This window comes from Rhinolophus sinicus, linkage group LG02 (genome assembly GCF_036562045.2).
Source record: "Rhinolophus sinicus isolate RSC01 linkage group LG02, ASM3656204v1, whole genome shotgun sequence".
Taxonomy (NCBI): Eukaryota; Metazoa; Chordata; class Mammalia; order Chiroptera; family Rhinolophidae; genus Rhinolophus; species Rhinolophus sinicus.
In genome coordinates this window covers 8824568-8847844 of record NC_133752.1, presented here as the reverse complement: position 1 = coordinate 8847844, position 23277 = coordinate 8824568, and the positions used below count along the sequence as shown (strand labels likewise).

Sequence of the window (23277 nt, the reverse complement as noted above, 5' to 3'; positions counted from 1 at the left end):
TTGAGTAAACCTGATTTTTCACCTACAAGGCTATGGAATGTTCTGGCAACCAAGGATCCTATATGGTTGTTTTTCAACACTTAGGCAGTATTCAAAGTTTATCCTTTTCTTAAATAACAAAGGGATAGAGGAGCACAGGAAGATAAATGATCTTTATGCCAGCAGCAGGGGAAAGAGTGGAGACAACCTGAAATTCTTCCTAAGTCTTAAAGCCAAGCCAGAATGCAGAGGGAGGAGGCTCTTGGTTTTTGAAATAGAAGGGGATTTGTTGAGTAAAGAGAAAATGATTCCCAATAGAAAAATGGCAGTATATGCCGAGATATGATGTGTGAAGATGCATGATTTGCTTGGAGGACATGGTCGATAGTGGCAGGATATAGGGGCTAATAATGTCAAGTTAGCCCATTTGAGGAGTTTCGGTGATGTCTTCTAGAATGTGAGGAAATACTGTTTTACCCTCTCTGGGATACTTATGTCCTCATAGGTAAAACACAAAGTTGGTTAGGATCAGTGATTCTTGAAATATTTTCTTAAAAAGCAATGAAATCCTTTCCTTCCTCCGCCCCATGCATGCTTGCACACCAATTTTTAAGTAGAACTCCAGTTTTGTTAAAGTTAAAAGTAGAGTTGTTCTATTTATAACTAGACTAAGGAATCTGGAACCCCAGGCTACTTATGCTGTACCTCTTCTTCTCTTTCTACAATGTGGTCAAAGAAGAACTCATAGGTTGAGCAGAAAATGAGCAGAAAAATTATAAGACAAGTGGTTTCCAACTAGAGGGCATCTGAGGAAGCACCACGGAAATTGTGCATTCAACAAAATGGTGAATAGTTTTCCATTTTTTAAAATGTAGCATCAATTCAAATATTGGCCATGACTGTAACACCAAATTTCCTATAATAAGTATGTGGGGGCTGAGTGTGAGGATGGAAAGAACTGATGCAAAGGGTCTTCCGGGCCAAAACACTAGACTAGATGGTCTCCACAATTTCCTCCCAACACACTAAAATGTAGAGTTGGCCTGGGCTTCATAATTTAGTCATGTCATTAAACTCTCTTCATAAGATTTTACTGGTGTTGATGGATATTTTGAATAGATTTGAACTGAAGAATAAGATTCCACAACTATGCCAATAACTTAATAGTTTATTAGTCAGTCAACAATATTACAAATATTTAAAAATTACTTAATATAAATAGTTGGCAGCAAACTATTCCATTACAGAGTTAAATTACCAGTACAACAGACAGACTGGAGATTTAGACACCTGGAAGATAACAATAAAATAAACTAAAATATTTTAACCAAAAAATTTAAGCTGAAGGAGTTTACCTAGTGTCCATAAAAGCATGGGTTCTCTTTTTATTTAGAAAAAAATAAAAAACGGCTTTAACACCCCATTAGGAATATAAAATAAAATCAACTGAAAATATTAATTTGCATATCAAAGAACCATTTATAATTACAATCCAAACACTCCATAAACCACTTGTGCGATTCTATACAGAAACTGGGAATTAGAAACTAGTTGCTTTAATATTACAAAGATTTCAGCTCCAAAAATAATTCAACATAAAATAAACTTTAGCAATTAGTGTCATAAAATTATATATTTCCACATAAAAATACAAAATAATATTAATGACAAGAATATGAAAAATTATTCCAAGTATTTTACTACTATTAAAATAAAATAAAACCCAAAAAAACAAAATAGAAATATGCATGAAAAAAGTCTCTCCTTTTGTTAGCAAAACACTATCCAAAATAACTACAATCATTTACATCAGTACAAAGATTTCTGGATTTAAAAAATAGTTGCAATGACAAAAGGGGTATCTTTTCTGACAGTAAAAAATGACACTGTGGATAAAATCTGCAAAATATGCAATGAAAAAAATAAATTTGCATTAAAAAGGTTTACACTGTTATTTTTTTATACAAACATTAGAAACAGTATTGCACATCACAACACAGAATCGAGGTTAGTCAGCCTTCCAAAATGTGTTATATTCAAGTTTTGTAGCATCTTTGAGGAGAGGCTCTGTGCAGCCAGATGCAACAGGGATAAAATATCAAGTGTTTTCCATACACAAATATATAAATGCTAAATGTTTCCTTCTTAACAAAAAGTGTGGATTTTTAAAGTATTTTTTTTTTCCTCCACAGTCATACTTTTGGGCAGCAATAAGAACATTTAGAGAACACAAGTGAAGAAGCTTTGAAAATACAAAAATACAATCAAAATTAATAATTTTCTACAAAAATAGTAAAATAAATATGATCTGTAAATTAAAAAAAAAAATTCCAATACAGTGTTCAACAGTTAGAAAATAAGAATGTAGTACATAAAAGGCAAAAAAAAAAAAAAAAAAAAAAAAAGGTAGGGGTGAGGTGGGGAAAGAACAAAATATTAGACTAACAAGCTTTAATTGTAACAGAAATGAAGGTGAAACAAACCATACATTTCTGTCATTTATACCCGTGGCGAAAAGGGTGTTCTATTACATTTCCCTTAATTCCCAATACTTATTTTTAAGAAGGGAAAGTGATTTTCAACATCTCCAATTATTTTCATCATATAATTTATTTTAATGTTCATTATTTAATACACGAAAAGGTTCTTCAATTTTAAACATTAAGCAGAAATTATGAAAATAAAGTTTAAAAATCTGCGAAATTAAATATCTAAATAATTAACATTGCAAAACTACTGATTTCTTTTCTAAATTCCAAAAATTGAGGTATAGCAAAGGAGATGTCATCAGTCAAAAAAAGTGTGCCATAAAATAGCTGACTGTTGGAAAAATCTCTCACAGAGATATAAAAATAGTGCATAACAAATGTCAAATGGATCAAGGTTGGCAGGGTTAAGGTTAGAAAAGAATACTCCAAAAATCTGGAGGATCATGGTTAAGTAACAAATAGGGAACATTGACAAATAAATTAGTAAAAAGCTCTTCTGAAAACAGCATCAACTTTAAACATTAAAAACTTGAACCACAACCACAATAAAACAGCAGAGTTAGACATGAACCACATATTTTTACAGTACAAAAAGCACACCATAGACAACCAATGTTACGATCAACACTTTGCTCACGTGAAGGATTGTCCCAAGGGGTTGCTCTAAGACAACATCCTTGTAATTTTCTCTCTTTAGAGTCAAGAATCTTAGTTCTGCATTTTAAAAAACATTTACCATTGTTGGGTGCTTTGCTTAGATTGCAGAGTAACTCTTACATTAAAATATAGGGACTAGTTGCATTAAAAATGCTCTAAAGAGAAAAAATATCAGTAATGATATTCTAATAGTGTTCAGTACCAAGAGAAACTCATTAACTATTGCATGTTTCCATGCCACTTTCCCCAAAACTGCAAGCAAAGTCATTACCAAAATTCCTTCATCGAAATAAAAAAAAAAAAAGCAATGCTTAACCATTAAGAACAACAATGTTCCATGCAACAGTGACCCCAGTTTAGACAGAAGACCCCAATATACATAGGTCAAACGTGTAAGCAAGTTCAAGCCAGATTTCACCATTGTCTGTAAGGTAAAATTGAATTGTATGCAACTAGCCATCTGTATATTTCCCCATCTCCATTTTGACTTTACTTAGGTTTACTACAGTTTTGCATTCTTCCATCAAGTTCCTTTGTTTAAATATGGGCTTCTTGTGGGTCTTCCATTTGGTGACTGGTTAGCAGTGTTCTGGCCATCTTTGGTTTATTAAAGGATGTCTTAACCATGAACTATCGAAGGGGCTAAAATCAACTTCCTTTAAAATTCTAATATTTTTCTTGTATTCAATCTTTTATCTATACTATATCACTGCACATGAATTAGAACCGCACATCACAAAATTGCACAGGGATTACAAATATTACATCCAGTCTGCATAAAATCGAATTCCACTACTGACCAGATCACAAAATGGCTGCACTCTCTAATCTAAAACTAATTTGCATATTGTACACATGTAGGACAATTTTTTTAACTTGAAGTCACAATAATGCATGCAAGTTTGCTTTTTTAAACAAATTTTATAATTTGTTCATGCTACCTAGATTCAAGAGAGCTTTTTTTGAACATTTGCAATACCTCACCTCGTTAGTTAATAATTCTAGTGCATGCATATGGTGTATACAGGTAAGTAAACATGCATTTTTTCACATTCTAAAACTATGGCAGTTTAGGCCATATTGTGCTGCCTGCATTTTATCTGCAATGCAGTGTGTCTCTAACGTTTTCAATCCCGTATTAATAGGTGGCATTTACACATAACACCTATATAGCAGCAAAGCTAATACAGCTTGTGATTAAAAATGTTTAAAAATAGCTAATAAATCAGATTATCTTGAGGTATTATTTCTTGCAAGTCAAAATGGAGAGCAAAAAAATCAACCCTAATTTTAGTTTATGTATACACTGAAAATAGCAACAATAAAAATAAGCATTTGTAGCAGACATCTTCCATCTTCACTATTAAGTATTTTGCTACCTTTGGTAATTCCCGGGGCAGATCTTGAAGTGAAAAACCCACGTTTAGAAATAAGTGCACGCTTCACCCACGACATAGCAGCAGACTGTTCGCCCCTATGCAACACATTCTTGTATCTAATTTTAACTTTACATATAAAAATAACTTGGAGAAAATACAAAAAAACGTTTTATTTTAACATGAAAATATCACAAAAATCAGTAAGCCTGAGATGTAGGGTTTTGGTGAAAAACAAGAGGCTTGTAGTGTTTTGGCTGCTGATAAAGATGCATGTATTGATAGCTGGGGTGAAAGCAGAAGAATGCACTTATCTCTTCTGCGTGTGTCTCCAGACACAGTAAGCCACATGCACCCTTTCTTTCCTTGTTCCAGAGGCCGGGGCACTTTTCTTAGTTCCAGCGAAAGTGGATCTGACGTGGGCGATCGGCACCTTCCTTTACCAATGGCTTATGGAACTCACGTCCCGCACGAGAGTGGATATTTGCCCAACAAAACTCACAGTAATACTGCAGGCAAGTGACATTGGCACAAAAAAAGGGAGCAAATTTTCCACCACAGCGTGCGCCCTGGCACTCATCACACATCTGGTCATCGAGCACATATGGCTTTACCTCCACCTAGAAAAAGAGGAAAAATGTCTCATTAATAAGTCTGCTTCAGAAATCATTTTAGTAGTAGTTTAAAATGTGCCTAGTGTTCTAGCGAAAAGGACCAGCATTAAACACTGAGAAAGTAGGCAGCTTGCCAGGGAAATAGCTTTACCATATAGTTGGTTAAAAAAATAAAATCATTTTGTTCTTGCACTAATCATCTTTTTATATGGTGTTTCATGTTCATAATTGACCATATGATTAAATGAATGCTTAGCTTTGTAATTTTATTATATTTTTGGTATTGTAATCTTCAGAAGGCTATAAACTGAATGGTATTTACTATATTTTCCAAAGACAAAAAATACTTTTAAAAACCATAAAAATCTAATTGATTAGCAAAACATTCCACCCTCGCTTTTCTCGAAGTAACATCTTGAAAACACCTGTGTGCTAATATTTTCAGAGATAGGGATGACCATGAGTAAAAAAGTAAAGGGCTATCAAGTAGTCATGGAAGACAAAAGGTTTTTACATCTTTTCTTCCTCTTTCCAATACCACCTGTGAGATGGCACGACCCTAATAGCCACTAATTACAGCAGCTCTTCTCTTCTGCAGAGAGCTGTACCCTGCTTGTAAATAACTGGTACAGAACCAGAACTGAAGATAATGCTATTGAGGGCACGTCTATACCGTGAATTTATAAAATATTAAGTCGAAGTTCTGTGAAGGCCTGACTTAGTAGATTTCAGACTCAAGTAAAGTCTGAACACTAAACCTCTTAACCTCAGTTTCCACATCTGTTAAATGAGGATAAACGAACCTGCCTTACAGAGGGAAGATTGAATTATGCAAGTAAAAGCATTTAAGACAATGCTTGGCACATGGTAAATAAACACTCTGTAAATTAGCATTAGCTACGACCATGTTTCCCCGAAAATAAGACCAGGTTTTATATTAATTTTTGCTCCAAAAGACACATTATGTTCAGGGGATGTCATCCTGAAAAATCATGCTAGGGCTTATTTTCCGGTCAGGTCTTATTTTCCAGGAAACACGGTATTAACTGAGATAGCCTTGCTTTCTTGCTTGTAGTAACTTTATGAACAAAAGTTTACTACCTTTGTCTGACTGAATGGTGTTGGGCAGCCTAATATTTCAGCCTTCCTTGAGGAGAGCAGAGAAAATTGAATGTTTAAAGAGCTTGGTTTGAGATAAGGTAGTGTGTGTCGGCAGTAAAAAAAAAGACCCAACAATTTCTATTCTGAATGTATTCTACTAAAATAATTTCTTGCATGTGTGCAGAAACTGAATATATAAGTGTATTTTCTACAGCATTATTTGTAACAGCAACAATAACAAACTGGAAACAACCTAAAAGTTGATGAAAAGGACTGTAAAACATACCTTTCATAGGAAGGTAATGGAATTACATTGTTGTTTATATGTATTTGTATTTCATTAATTAGGGTTAGGATAAACATATTTTATGTATATTGGACATTTTGCTTTTCTGAATTGTCTGTATCTTATGCATATTTTCTTGCTGGAGTTTTTTTTTTTTTTATTGATTTATAAGTTCCCTTTGCCAGTTGAAGATTTTTAACCTTTTTTTCCACTGGCGTTTTATTTTTAAAACAATCTGTGATACAGATTCTAAAATTTTTATGCTCAAACTTTATCTTTCATCTTTTTCCCTTATGGATTCTATCTTGAGTGCCAGACTACTATTTTTGATTCATTATCTTCATTATAACTATAACTAAGGAAGAACTTTACTATGATCACAGAATATACTAAGGTAGCATGAGAAGTACTAGATTGCATTTCATCAGATGATAAATTCCATGAGCACAGGAAAGTATCTATTTGTTCGACACTCAGTACTTAGTACCTAGCTGAATATCTAACACAAAGTTAAAACTCTATAAATAGTTGAATAAAATTGTGGGACATTTACAAATGTTTTCTGGTTTTTCTTTCTCATGGTTATTTCTTGCCATGGATTTTAAGCAAACTGAAGACAGTTTCTGTGCTGTTTACTTTGTTTCCATAATACCTCATAAAATGCTAGGTGTAGGCACTTAGGAGTTACTTAATGGAAAACTATTAAATAACATTTTATAAATGCAAGGATTTCAATTATTTCATTTTAAAATTCTAGATATTATTTTATAAAGCTAATCTAACTGAAAATCATACACTTCAAAGATGAAAACTGGATTTTAAACTGGTTTATGATTTTAGAGTATAATTAAAATCTATTTCTGATTAATAATAATCTCTACAACTCTTGTATGTGTGAAACAGAGTTTCATCAGTTCTTCACCTATTCTTATTTGCCATAATACCTTAGTAGCAGATAATCTTAAAAAATACTCTCCTCACAGGTATTTCAGTGCCTTTTTAAGAAGGCATGTGTTTCTCAATTCACTTGCTCTGCACCAGGGTTGCTCTTTGAGATTAGCCTGGTTGTAAATAACTGGTCCTTCACCATTATTTCAGAAACAAAGAGATCTGAAGTTTCACACTGCAAAAACCTTTCCCCCTGCTTCTGCACATTAAGCAACTACAATTATACACAGTGTAACTAATTTCCTTGAGACTGTATCACCTGTCTGTAAAAGTAGGGGTTAGATCAGTGGTCGGTTCAAAGTGACCTCACATCAGAACCATCAGCAGAGCCCTGGCTGCATCCCAGACCCATTACAGCAGAATCTCTGGGTGAGGCCCAGCTGTCAAGGTTTTTCTAAAGTTCCCAGGTGACTTTAATGTGCAGCCAAGGTTGAAAACCACTGAATTAGAGAAACTCTAAGGTTCAAATCAGTTCAAAAAATTTTCATATGCATGTCTGAATAAAAGCAGAGCCTTCTCTCTCTGTTTTCTTTTTTGCAACATTTTCAGTAGCAATGAAAAAAAAAAAAAGGCCACTCTGCTGAATAAACCGAACCTATGCTGTACTTCAAATGGTTTGGTAGTGAAACTGATGGCACTTCTAGAGTTCATGGCCATTTAGCATCAACCAGCTCCCCTGGCCCAAAAATAGTCTTTTATTGTGCAAAGGGCCTTAGAAAAGAAGATTCAAGACGGGCCTTAGAAAAGAAGATTCAAGACACTGTTACACTGGGAAAATAACCCACTCAAGTTATATCTACCAATTTAGATACAAAAAAGTTAATTTACCTTATATTGTTAGTATATCTTATCTGCACTATAAATGTAAATATGATTACTTAAGAACATTGCTTGGGTTTACATAGGAATGATTCACAGATTTTAATATGAAATAGATTTGTAAATGAACAACTGAGTTTTGTTCACCTCTTTCCCCTAGTTTAGATCATACTCAGTACTCAGAATTATTCAATGGGATGGCTTTCAGTTAGCATTCATAGGACTTCCTGAAAGTTCTCATTGTGATAACTTAAGCAATGCCACTAAAGAGCATTTTAAAGTTTAGGACAATTATTTTGTATATTTAGTTTGTACATTTATTATTGTATTTTTATTTTAGATTTTATAACAAATGAAAAATAAGTAACACTTAAACAGCATTTAGTACCAAACTCTAAGTGCTTCTACATACGTGAATTCATTTAATCCACAAAATAAATGTGAGGGAGATACTATTATTGTTTTCCATTTTATAAGTGAAGAAAAAAAGGCACAAAGAAGGTTAATTTGCCCAGGAACACAGAACAAATGGTGGAAATGGGACCCCAGGCACTCTGACTCCAGAGTACAAACTCTTAAAACAAGCTCTGCCTCCATGATTGAAAGGATTTTAAGACCTTATTGGCTGATAAAAAATTTTGACATGCCTTAAAATGACATTTATATTTTCTATATTATACCTCAAGTTTATAGTACATTCAAGAATTTTGCATTTCAGAGGTATATTGATATAATATATATCTTTAAGAGTTAAGGGAATATAAAAAACATTCAGTATAGTAAGCTTTGTATCAGCACCTCAGTCTAGGACATGAGTGATTGCCCAATATGCAACTTACGCGTTTATCAATATCACCATGCTGAAGCTGAACAAACCGAGCACTAATGGCAGCAATATAGCTCTGTTGATTGGAGAAAGCAACTCGACCAGCACCTTTTGGGTATTTTAGCTCAGGATCTGTATCAATTCCTGCGTAACAAACTCCACCATACAGCCGGTCCATGATCATGGCAAGTTCCACTTCAAAAGGAAAAGAAGTTCACATCAAAGGTGAGAACACAGTAAATCAACAACTTTTAAATAGTTTTTTTAAAAAGTAAAAGTCAATAGATGAAATAGTTTCATGCTCTTTTTTAAATCCAGTCCTTTCACTTGTATACTAGATCCCACTTGCTCTCACTACAGAATTACTTTGGTAATTCTCTCAGCTCTCTTACTATTGGTTTTTCTCTCTATCCTGGATCCTTCCCAAGAATGCTGTAATTTGTCCCATCTTAACAACAACAACAAAAAATCTCTTAACCCTGTTTCTCCCTTGCAGTGACTACTTCATTTCTCTGTTCCCCTTTATAGACAAACTGCTAAACATTTTCTATAATCCTCAATCTTTCACAACCAGACTTTCACCCCATAACTCCACTTCAATTGCTCATGTCAAGGTCACCTTCCCCACTGACAAGTACAATGGTCAGTCAACCTGTAAGCAGCACTGAACACACTTAATCTCTTCCTTCTCCTTGAAATATTTTCTCCCTCTGGCTTCCAGGATACATTGTTCTAATTCTCCTCCTACCTCACTGTAATTCCTTCCTACTCTTCCTTGCTAGTCCTCCTCAACTCCTTGACTTTTCACTCTCAAAGTACCCTAGGTTCCAGTCCTTGGACATCTCCCTACATTCGTGGCTTGGGTGGCATCATCCTGTGTCATGGCTTTACATACCATCTACATGTTTTCAGCTCCTACATTCCTCCAGTTGGACCTCTCTCCTGGACTCCAAACTCATCTATGCAGCTGTCCACTGGACAGCTCACGCTGACACTTCACAGACACTGCGACACTCCTGTGCACGCCTGACCATCCACCTGACATTAAACCTGCCCCAGTGAGTTTTTGATGATTCAGTTAGCAAGCACCAGAAAAGAGGAAGTTGCCAAGTCAGGACCTTGGGCTTCATCCTTTCTATTTTCCTTTTCCCTACTGCACAGGCAGTTCTGTGTGCCTGATTTTCAGGACATATCTAGAGTACAATCACCTCACTAACATCCTGTTCCAAACTACCATTATTTTCTATCTGGATCATGGCAATAGCCTTATGTATTTGCTTCTCATTTCCCCCTGCCCCCAAGTTTATTTGCAAAAGATCAAGTGATTCTCTTAAAAAAAAAATAAATAAATACAGGTTTTCCCCCACTGTCCAAAAGTAGAGGTTCTTTTGAAAACTTTTGTAAAGGTTAGCAAAATTTAAAGGCAAAAATTCTCTTAGAATTCTTTTGGTTAGCTAAAACAGGTCTAATGTAAGTGTTTTGTAAAAGTGTAGTAGTGCAAAGTAAGGCAAACTTTTGAAAGGTAGAGATACCTGTTATCAGATACCAAGGGCTTAACTGAAATTTCTACTTGGGAGCTCTGAACAGTGTCACAGACTTGCTTTCAAAACCAAGACCCAAATCTTCCCTCCAATCTGCTCCTTCTCCAGTGTTCCTTATTTCAGTAAAAGGTACCACTATCTACCTAGTGGCTTGAAAGTGAAAACTGAGATTCAACCTTTGCATTTACCTGGTGACATCTGTTCACTTGGCTCTTTCTCCAATCCCACCACTAATCTAAGCCGCCACTGTCTGTCTCCTGGACTGCAGTCATGGGCAACTAAATTGGTCTACCCATATCTACTCTCAACCTGGCTCTCCCCTTCATGAGTCAATAGCTAAAATGATATTTCAAAAATGCAAATGTGAGCATGTCTCTTTGATTAAAAACCCTTCACTGGTTTCCCCTTACTCTGATGATAAATACCAAATTAGCCTATTAGACCTGTATGACCTGACTCCTGTTTTATTTTTCAGTGTCTTCCTGCACCTCTCCCCTCACTCCTTACACCCCTCATCAGCCACTCTGGGCTTCTTTCAGTCCCTCCAATGCATTCTGCTTCCGACCACTGAAGACCTTTGAATACGCTGTTCCCTTTACCTGAAAACTCCACAGAACCCTCCCTACTACCCAAACCTATTCCTTCTGTTCAATCTTTATATGTCAGCTCAAATACAAGTATCTTTAAAATATCAGACTGCATCACATTCCCTTGCCACATGCTCTTCTATTCCCTACAGTCTTATGTTATGTTCTGTATTTACATGTGTGAATAGTTTTTTAACCTGCATCTCCCATCTAGAAGAGGATATTCTCAGTGATGGCAGGCACTAATACACTTCACAGGATACAATGCTTGTATAGTGGGCATTGTCATCTATAATCATGTTCCTCTATGACATCTTTTGTTAAATCTCTGGTTCCTGATGAACGGGAGTTTATCATTCACTTATCTAAAGTGCTCTTTAAGAAAAAAAAAATCCCTTATTTCTCCTTCAAATATCAGAATCAACCCACATTAAAAAACAAACAAACAAAAACAAAAACAAAAACAAAAAAACAGACAAAAAAATTTCATATCTTAGAGAGTTACACTTAAGAAGTCAGAATTATTTGAGTGGATTCTTCTTATAGTCTGTTTGAAGTTAGCTCTTAATATGGATAGATGACTGTCCAATTCTCCAGTTACTTGGTGGTTTCAAGAACGGTTCTCCGAATCTGTCTCAGAATTACGTAGTTAGCAACTACTGGGGCATGAGGAGTCTGCCCCTGGCCTACCCAATAGTGCCATGTACACAATAACTACCAAATGTTTACTGAATTATTTAATTCACATTTAAATGACTTAACACAAACATAATTCATTAACAGTCCACTTACCAGCCCTTAGTGGCCTAGGAACACCTCCAACAAAAATTGTTTTTCGAGGATCCAGAGGCTGAGAACCATCCATCACAAAATCACTATCACTTAAATTCCAAGGACGGATCTGAACCTACAAAAAAAAGGACATTACTTTTTTTGGGTCTTATTCCCTTCGTAGCTTATGCTGTTTTGTGCCAGTTAATAGTGGTCCTCTCATTGTTTAAAATTTTAGATAGCTGGATTTGGAAACAAATTATTACTTTTTTTTAAATATCTAGAAACGATAAATTATCCAAAATTAAACAACTGAGCTCTTAAATGGTGGTTTAATCTTTTTCCACTAACAATCATTTCAAAACAGTTTTTGGAAAACTTGCACTTGTAGCTTACAGTTCACGTAATATTTACTTACTGGTTTATCTTTGATGGTAGGGCTGGAAACACACAGATAGAGTTTTCCATCTTCTTCAATACAAGCATCAATTAATGCCTGAACTGAGCTCTCTTCTTGAAAGAGAAGGAATGCATAGCCTGTAATAACCATGAAAAATTAGGTAATACATCAAGGTAAGTGATTTCACCCCAAATTTCATTACTGTTTATAAAATATAAGTTTTTGAGAAAGAGAAAAAAAACCTATCAAATAGGGTTAGAATCATTATACAATATCCTGTGGAACACACACAAAAATATACACTCAGTAAATTAATTAACTGCTTCATATACAGCACTTACTATTCAGTACTGTGTTAAAAGCTTTACGTTAACTCTTTTATTTGATTCTCACAAGTCTATGAAACATTATTCCCATTTTATAGAGAAAACTGAGGTATCAAGTGGTTAATTACTAGCTCAAAGCTAGTCACATAAGCAAGTAATTGGCTGAGTAATTTTAAACTCAGGTCAGCCCCAAAGTCTCCCATGCTCTTTCTAGCAGTGATAGTACCTTCTTAAAGAATTTGGAAGGATTAATCAGTTGAGCATCTTCAGAGCTGACGTTTCCTATAAATGCCCTTGGGGGTAAGAACATCTACAGCATACTTTCAGACTAGAGCACACTTGGAAAGGCCCAGGAATTTCCATATGTAGAGGGAAAATTCCACAGTCAACCTGACAACTTCCAAATGATACTAAGAAAACTACCCTATGGAGGCTGGAACGAAACCTTCAGGATAGGTTAGAACTTTTAAATCAAGTCTCAACTTGGATGAACAATTTTTTTCAGTCTGGAGACTATTTAGACTTGTAGATCCAAGCTCTTGCTTACATTCCTGTACCGTTGGGAAACATGCCCTTCCTCCTTTCCTTATTGAAAAGCAATTGTCAATCTTTAATCAATCATGCATCCCGCAGGCAGGACAGACTTCATTATAAAAAGAAGGCATCAAAATTTACATTCCAAGTTTACTATTACGTGATTATTCCCAGCAGCTGATAACTATAAATGACCTAAAAACATTTCTTTCCTTGACAAGATTTCTGTGCAAATAAGCATAGAGCCCTGTAATCTAGTCCTAATATGAAGAAACCATCAAGCAGTCGACGCACATCTGTTCCATTAAACAATGGGAGGTGTGAGGCTATGTTTCATATAGAATTCAAAAAACACAGCTTATTGCTAACAATGGCTTTTTATTGCCACAAAGTTCTAATGTGACACAAAAGTACTTCATTTTAATAAAACTGCATTACTTTATTGCATAGATAAGACATCAAACCAACCTACACAAATAGAAACTTCCAAAGGTAAAATTATGAAAGATTAGGAGGAAACACATCTTAGAACCTTTTCAATTACTAGAAACAATTTAAATATGCTTGAAAAAAAATGAATACTGGTTTTCTTTAAGTGAACGCTTTAATTTTGACACAAGCCAAGCATTTGAGAGTTATAATTGTTTTGTAATAAGTGAGAGGATATAAGACTAATTTACTAAAACAGTATTTTAAATTCAATATTTTAAATGTTGTTTAAGTTTTGTGATATTATTTTTGTTATAATTATTTTAATATTACCTAATTTTAAAATAATACTTTAAATTCAGTATTTTTAATATTGCTTTATTATTTTTGTAATTGTTAGGAAATAAATGTTCATACCACAAAAATTAATTAAGGAACATGGCAGGTGAATTATGATCTAGCTAAGGCAAGCCATTAAATATTAAAATACTCTTACCAAAACAAACCATCTAATAGTTCTTAGACTGTAGTAAAGCAAGCTAATATTCACGTAGGGTGAACTTCATTCACTGTAAATCCAACATGCGTACACGTGTGGCTCAGTACAGGGGCTCCAGTCACTGCCTAAATTACAAGGCACTTTCACCAACTGCACGGTTCTACACCAGTGTTTTCCAAACCAAGAAAAATGATGAATTACAACGATGACAAAAATACTCAAAAGAACAAGGTTTGGGAACACTGGTTTTTGGCAATGGCCACAATTAACTATAATTGTACCAAAAAAACCTTTGATTTGACATGCTAATATTTTTGTTTTTTTATGCTTTCTGTTTGAGAAGATAAACTAGCAACCACCACAAAACCCACAGTGACAATGACAATGACAATAGTAGTCACAAAGACACAAGTATTCTGGTTCATCCAATTTATGCAACCCGTCTTCTCAGGCTTATAGTCCACCCTCCCCTTAAATGATCAAGAGGCTCATGGCAAAATTGTCTCTGTCTCCACACAAACCAATTCTAATTCCTTTTAAAAATTGTATTTCAATTCCTGCCTGAAACTCTGTTCAACATTTTTTTTAATCTATCTAAATTGCACAGTTTCTTTTAGATTTACTTCAAAACTTCTCAGTGAAGACTTCCCCCACATCTACTTTACGTCAAAGTAATTTCTCTATCCTACAGTCCTTGCAGTTGTTTGTATCATGTGTTAGACAATTACTAATCCATGATTACTGGGAATACAAAGATGAGTAAAGACAGTCTTATACACTATTGGAAGACCCTGACATTAACAAACCAGTCATGCATTTTTAAAGTTGTAAAAACATAATACTGCAACTATTATGAGTGCTATGAAAGAGAACAGTGCTAGGATAGCCTGCATTTTAATTTGACCTCATTGGGTATGTCCTGAAAGTTTCCTGTGAGTAACTGATATTTAAGCTGAGATAAGTAAGGGATGTACAGATGTAGACACATGGGAAGAGCCTTCAGGCCAAGAGAACACCATACATAGAAGCCCTGAAGCAGAAGAAAGCAAGGTTGGTTTGTGGAACCAGAAGGGAACAAGAAGCAATAGTGGGAGAAGAAACTAGAGAGATGAGGAAGCCAGGAGGACAAATGCATTTTTGCCTGTATTTTAACAATAAAAGAAACCACTGAAGGATTTTAAGCAGGAGTAGCACCATCACAGAAGTTAGAGACATTACTCTAGCTGTACTATGGGAGAGAAAAGGGAGAGAGCCACAGATGTGGACAGAATAGTCACATGCTTAAAGCAGTCCAGGCAAGGAATGACAGTAACTTATGTAGGAACATTAGAAACTAACACGCATTTTTATTGAACACTCAATAAAATAAACTTTATAAAAGGACAAGATAGTGAAACTGTGGACAATAGGTTAAAATTAAACTAACAAATAAATATCTGTATCTATATGGAGCTAATTTTCTAACACAAGGATTTGGGACCTCCAAGTCTGGGAAACTCCAAAATCATGTGATAATTTAGTGTATATGAACAGAGACCATAGCTTTTATCGGATTCTCATAGAGGCCTGGGGTCCAAAATCCATGCTCAAAAGATAGTCGCAATTCCATTAGCATAAGATCTAAAGTTAAGACAAATCACTGCATTATTACATTTCTCTAGAAAATTATATGAACTAAGTGGAGGTTATTTAATTTTCAGTGACAAAAAGTGGAGCTGGCTTGCATAATTCATCACCAGAAATCTTAGCTAGTTTTTGTATGCCAATAACTCTAACATGTTTCCTTTCCCAGAGCCAAAATCAAACCATTTAATAGGTCTAGTGGAGTTTTTTCTAGGCTTAAAAATTCACTCAGCCATGAGAATACTACTGTGTTTTTTCTTTTCTAAAATTATTTCCATCATATTCAAAGGAAAGTCCTCGTCTTTGAACTTTCCCCTTTATTTACTTCGAGAATCTGCTATTAGGAATTTGAAAGGAATAACGTTCAATTCTCTCCCCTTGTCTCTGCTGCTCACTGGGGCCAGGGAAATCCTTCCCCTCCCCACTGACGGTGGCCTTGCTTTGCACAAATCAACATCAGCATGACTTGTGATTCTTGTACTCTGGTGACCAGCCACAGCAGTACCCTAGCAATAAGTGACGAGCACAACTACGTATCGTCTTCACGTCTTGTCTCTATATACTTGGGGGTTTGCTGACCAGTCATTTTCTCCTCTATCAAAACTCCCCAACAGAGTATATACTGCTATTGTGATCTGCTATTATTTGGAACACTTAAGTAAATCTTGCAATATTTACACTATTCATTGGTTTATATTTTAGTCTCCATATGGATCATAATTTCACTTGAAATTATGAAGAAAGATTTTTATATGTCTGTACTCAAATTACTTAGAACGATGCTTTAGACAGAAAAAAAAAAAATGAACATCTAAGTCTTTGAAATCATCATCAAATCATAAAAAAAGCACAGTAAGTCTCTTATAATTCCTGAACAGCTTAAAGTGAAACTGGAATAGTTCTCAGGACCATTTTGCCTCACTCCATACATGTTACCAGCCTCTACAACTTATTAGTTTTTATACAAAGATGTACTCATATTCAATTTTAGAAGAAAACACTAAGTAATTGATATTGTCTCTTTTGCTCTCATATAACTGATTCCCCAGCAAATATTAACAATAAAAACCCTTACCTTTTGGTGGAAAATAGGACTTGCTTTCTGCTTTATGAGGCCAATCTACTACCAAAGGCCCAAATCTTCTGAAGCTAGCAGTTATTTCATCTTAAGAAAGTACAATAATACGGATTAGGAATTAGCTTCAATGATTCATTCTAAAAAATCCCATGTAAGTTACTTTAAAGATTTAATATTTAAAAGTACCAAACAGCCTATAATAGATTAGAATATAAACAGTTAAAATGTTTAATATCCTTATTAAAATAATACATAAAACTTAATAGCTATTTTAGTAAAAATAAATTCATTTTTAATCAATTGGCCAGAATAATCAATTCAGAATAATCAAGCGTGATCTTTGAAATTTTATATAACATTGCATGGATATTAATGGATTTATAGTACACCAAACCATAAATATCACTGGCTTGAAAAACATGCCAGCATTATGTTAAATTAAATAAATAGATCCATTATTGCTTAATAATTAAAATCAAAGGAAAAAAAAGGTCTGATAAAACAAAATGTGAAAATCTGTAATACTCGGAAAATATACGAGAGTCTGACACATGACAGACCTGAAACACACACAGGTCAAATCACATGATATGTCTCCATTTCACCAAATGGAAACCTTATTATACTGATTAATATATAGAATTAGTTTGTGAACATTTTGTAACTTAAAAAGCTCCTAAAATGTAGCAATATCATCTCCATTAGTTGAAAAAGTAGCAGATTTCCCACAATCTCACTAACATTAGTTTTTGTATTTTTAATCTTTATCTTGAATTATTCTTTTGTTTGTATTACACATGATCATTTTTACACACATTTATTAGCCTTGGTATAACCTGAATTTCCTGTTTATGTTTCCTTGTCATTACTCTTTTGGGTTTTATAGACTCTTTCTTACCTGTTTGTAAGAGCACAAACAGGTAAAGAAAGAAATTGAACTTCTGACTGTCATGCATTGCAGGTAGAGTTTCATGGTTGGTTGCCTTTATTTCATTGTGTGTGACAAAATATTTAAACAGAGATGGACATCTATTATAACCTGAAATCTCAAGAGGTAAAAAATCCCATACCCCCATTCACATTATATATACACACACACACACACACACACACACACACACACATACATACATATATACACACATATACACACATATATACATATGCACATATATACGTATATCTACACATACATATACATATATACATATATATGTGTGTGTGTGTGTATATAATATATATATATATATATTTTTTAAGCCCAACTCATTACCTTACCTTCATCAATATCTGGAGGAAGACCACCAACAAAAACTTTTCGAGAGAAGCGTTCAATTCGCTCTCCGTTTTGATGAGCTGAGTAACATGTGGGTGAATTTAAAACACCAACTTGATCATTATGACCATCATCCAGCAAGCCATCATCTATTGGAAAAAGGGAAGAACGACCTAAAAGACAAGAACAAATATTAACTTGAATCTCAGGTCTTAGAAAATGATAAATTGAAGTCAAGCATAAAAACAGCAATGACAAATTCAAAGGCTTAAAAAATGAAGGTGACATAGGCATAAAAAATTAAGGGAAATTCAGATAGTTCAAGATTTTAATTACTTGGATTCAAGAGAAAAGCAGTCTGAGGAATGACTTAGAAATAAACACAGTCATATGACAACAAGTATACCACAACCAAACACTAACTAGATCACTTCAGTTTTTTATGGACAGTAGCAAGAATCTGATGTATGGGATGGTTAGACTGAATGTGTAACAGGAGAAACCTCTTAGAAATTGGAGACAAAATGGAAATGGCACAGACTAAATAGATAAGAAGACATAATAAAAGAAACAAAAAAACACTTGCAGACTAGGGTAAGGACAAAGGCAACAAGCAATACTTACATATAAAGTCTTGAATAAATTTATTATACATGTAATAAATTATATGAAAGGGTAGGCAGGGCTTCTGCACATGTGCAAAACAGAAAAAGCCATTCCCTCTAAGACTTCAGTCCCCATCTGTGCTCACCCTTCAGGAGTGTAACCCTGCATAGGGCACATACTGTATAATCCTCTGCAGCAATCCTGATGCTAGACTACATGGGGATCAAAAAATAAAATGACCTAATAAAATATAGTTCCCTGCCCTCAAGAAATGTACATTTAGAAAAGATCTATACATATAATTATGGCACATATCCATAAGAAAGCGTCAAAGTGCTTCAGAAGAGGTATGTTGAAGGAAGGAAGTAGTCTGGCTAATAAATGGGTAATTTCTTAAAACCCCAAGTGACACTGAATAATATTTGTGGTAAAATGAGAACTGCGGGCATTAGAAAGGGTAGGATATTTATAAGTAGAGATATTTGTAAGGATATGGTTTTGAGTAAATTTTTCAAGTGGAAGAAAAAGAACATAAGAGAAAGTAGGAAAAATAAATTTAAGAAATATAGTCAGGGTTGGCTGAGACATGTTGAAAAAGGAGAATAAAAGCTAGAAAAGCTCTTTGAGGCTAGTCAGAGTACTCAGCATTGAATGCCAAACTAAAAGACATTTTATTTAGTAGGTGATAAAAATAAACAACTAGATACAAGGGTTCAAGCAAGACAATAACTTTTCTTGTGCTTTAGGAAGACTTGTCTTCACAAATATGGTTAAAGTAGATATGAGATCAGAAGTTCTTAAAAAAATCCAGGAAGGATGGATGGCAGAGGTAAAAGTAGATGGGAAACAAAACAAAGAAAAAGAATGGAAAGAAGGAACCAAAAGAAGGTTTTCTAACATGAATGGTAAGAATCATTAAATATAAGGACAGTAGAGATGAGAAATTGGTACAAGAAAGGGAAATACATTTTAGTTAGATATGTAAAGTTTCATATGTTGATAGGATGTTCAAAAGTAAATGTATTGCAATGGAGGTTGCAAATGGAGTGGAGAAAGGAAATAAGTCATATTTCCGAGGAAATAAAGGGAATCAGCTCCAGAGAGGTGATAGTTTTTCTTTGTAACATCACTGATAAAAATTTCAGAGAAAAATGATAAGAATAATTCCTTGGGAAACTTATAAATAAGAAATGTAACATTCAAGGTGATAGAGAAAGGAGTGGTAAGAAAAATAAGAGGAAAACCAAAATATTGAGACAGAGTACCAATGAAAAATAATACTAGTAATGAAGTTACAATGAGAGATAAGATAATAATTTTTAAAAAATGACAGTTGTGTTTGAGGACATGAATGATCTTTGAAGGTAGCAGTTTTAATAAACTTGGGTGGGAGTCACACTGCATGTAGAGCTTTGTAAAGTACAGACATCAGAAGAAGATGATTCTTTAGAAGTTTATTAGAGAAGGAAAAACAGAAAACAAGAATGTAGACAGGTTGTTTTTCCTTCGAGGTAGAATGAAGGATTTTTTCTTTTTTTGGATATGAAGAGAAGACAATTATATAATCTATAGCATATGCCTTAATATATACAAGTAATACATATTCAACATACAATATCATTAATATGTTATCACATTAAAATACAACATAGCAAATGGAAGTGATATAAACAAAGACAATCTGAAATGTTACAGCCTGCATCTAACTGGGGTTGGAGAAGTAGAGGGGTGCATGTCTGAACTATAGCTAGTGAGATGTTGGAAATAAGAATTTGAAGTTTATAAGACATGAAAACAAGGAGTAAGATCACACTGAGTATATAAACATAGGAATTATTCTAGATTTAAATTCAGTTTCCATAAATTGTTCGGAAAGATACCCGTGTTTATTGGGTAACTTTGTAAATGTTAATTTAACTTCCCCAATACCTTTGCTATCAGAAATAGAGACTAATGAAAAACAAGTGTCAATATTCCTTGTGATCAATGGAAAGAAAGTACTTCAATGTGAAACTATTTTATGTAACAAAATGAACCTCATCAAGATCCATTAAAAACAATATTGTGAATAACTGATTCAACTTTCTAAGGTTAGATTAAGTAAATAATTCTAACTTTAAACAGGAATAAGATGAGGCGGAGAAAACACATGCATACTAACTAATTTTTAATATAAAATGAGAGATACAAATCTTATACTTATTTCAGACATGCCAACACTCTGGAAATTATTTCACTTTAAAGTGCCCTAACATACATACACAATTAGCAATCCCATAAATACAATAAACGAAGTCTTTCTAACAGGTGTTTTCATGAGAAAAAGTATGGATCATAAATATTTAGGGTTTGTGAATGCAATGACCAAGGAAATCACTATATAAGCAATGCCAGATAGAGAGGTGACTCAAAAATGACAAACTTTTATATTAATTACATTATTCTAAGTATATTTATATTATAACTACATTTATAATTATTCTATATTACTAATGTTCTAACTATAATAAACATTACAGTTAGTAAAATAACTAGCAAAAATCTAGAATCTATATATCTATAATCTACTAACCAAAGTTCAGCTGAACAAAAGATGTAATGAAAAGATTAGGAACATATCACACACTAACCATACTAACAAGAATCTTCAGTGCTGGAAAATAATGACCACTTTCTTTCTAGAAACTATAAAAGCTACAGAGTTAAATTAAAAGAGAAGATAACAACAAATACCACCAACAAAAATATTACTTTGTACCTTGCCAATTATCCTTTCCTATAACCCAAACCAACATTATAAAAGGAGATCCACTAAATAATTATGTTTTCCATGTACAGTATACTTTACACATACTTTCTAAGAAATAGACACACATATATTTAGTGCATGAAAATGACTGGCAATAAAGGTAAAATTACATGTGCTGAGAGAAGTAGAATTTGATTATAAACTGATTTGGACTAAAATATTTACAATAGTTTTCATTCAAATTTAAACTACCTTTATCCTTTTTTGCTCTGAAACTAGGACATATTTTCGGGTTCTTACACTCCAAAAGAATGAAATTGAACAATAATGAAAACAATATAAAATTTGTGGGATGTAGCAAAAGCTACATACTTAGAGGAAAATTTCCATACTGAGACGAAAATTTATAGTTTTAAATGTATGTTAGAAAGCAAGAAATGCTTAAAATAAATAATCCTAGTTTCTGCAATAAAAAGACAGAAAAAGAGTAGCAAATTAAATACAAAGAGAATAGGATAAAGGAAATAAAAAATGAAAATCAATGACATATAAAACAGAGACTAACATGAAAGAAAATCAATAAAGCCAAAAGTTAGCTATTTGAAAACTTATAAAATTGACATCGCTAAGAGAAGTTCATCAAGAAAGAAAAAAAAACCCTTAAATTACCAATACTAGGTATATATACAAAATTGTTTTTTCCAAATATATATATATATATATATATATATATATATATATATATATACACACACACACACACACACACATACACATACATATATATATACACACACACACATATATATGTAAATAAATATAAATTTACAAGAAGTGGAGCTCAGCATTAGGAATAGAGACAGTGGTAATGTAATGGCTGTATTCGATGTCAGAGGGGTAGCAGATAGGGGGAGGGGGTTATCACTGTGTGAGAGATATAAATGATAAATGTCTAGTACATTGTTTTGTACACCTGAAACAAATTAAAAAATATATATAAAAGGCTAAAGATGGGAATATTATAAACAACTTTATGATAAACTCAAAACAAGAGGAAATAAATTCCTTGAAAACAATAACCTTTGAAATTAGCATAGAAGAAATATATGAAATATTCAGAACTAAATAGATACAGAACTGAATAAATAAATATAGAACTGAATAGTTCTACAAAATTGCTGTTCTTTGTTCTTTAAATTCTGGTTCATTCATCAGTGAAGCCATCTGGGACTGAAGTTTTCTTTGTGGAAAGTTTTAAGTTATAGATTTTATTTCTTTAACAAACCTAGAGCTATTCACACACATGCATGTGTATAAACATAATTACGAACACACAAATGAAAGGCAAACTAAAATTTTGTAATAGGAAAACGTACAAATAGAAAAGGTAAGAATTAATATAACGTAATATGAGATTAGTTATAACCAAGATTTCAGTAAGATTCTAGCTCTGACTACAGTGGTTATGCTAACATGTCTAAACATTAGTAATTATACGTGACTTTTCAGATTTCAGCCTAATTCTGGAAGCTCAGAATGAAGACATATCCTAACATATCAATAGGGGCAGACGAGAGAAAAAGAAAATGTTACATTAAATTAGTCATTTTATAGCTTGAAGCTAAGCATGGTTCTTTAACCTCACATGGTTCTTTGATTTCACTGTATTATTCTGTATTTTTATTTACTGAATATTATTCTAAAAATAAAAACACAAACTATATTAATTAAGCATGAATATAAATATTCTTCCCATCTTCTAA

The 23277-nt window shown here is 33.6% G+C and overlaps 1 protein-coding gene across 1 annotated transcript in view; it reads right to left on the bottom strand.

The window, feature by feature from the left end:
- Nucleotides 1-1127: 1127 nt before the first annotated feature.
- CPEB2 (cytoplasmic polyadenylation element binding protein 2) overlaps nt 1128-23277 on the bottom strand; it is a 63053-nt gene continuing 40903 nt past the window's right edge. The window contains 6 exon segments of the mRNA XM_074321496.1: nt 1128-5121; nt 9109-9290; nt 12016-12130; nt 12413-12531; nt 16881-16970; nt 18162-18332. Coding sequence (XP_074177597.1) covers nt 4894-5121; nt 9109-9290; nt 12016-12130; nt 12413-12531; nt 16881-16970; nt 18162-18332 — 905 coding nt within the window. The 3' untranslated portion in view covers nt 1128-4893.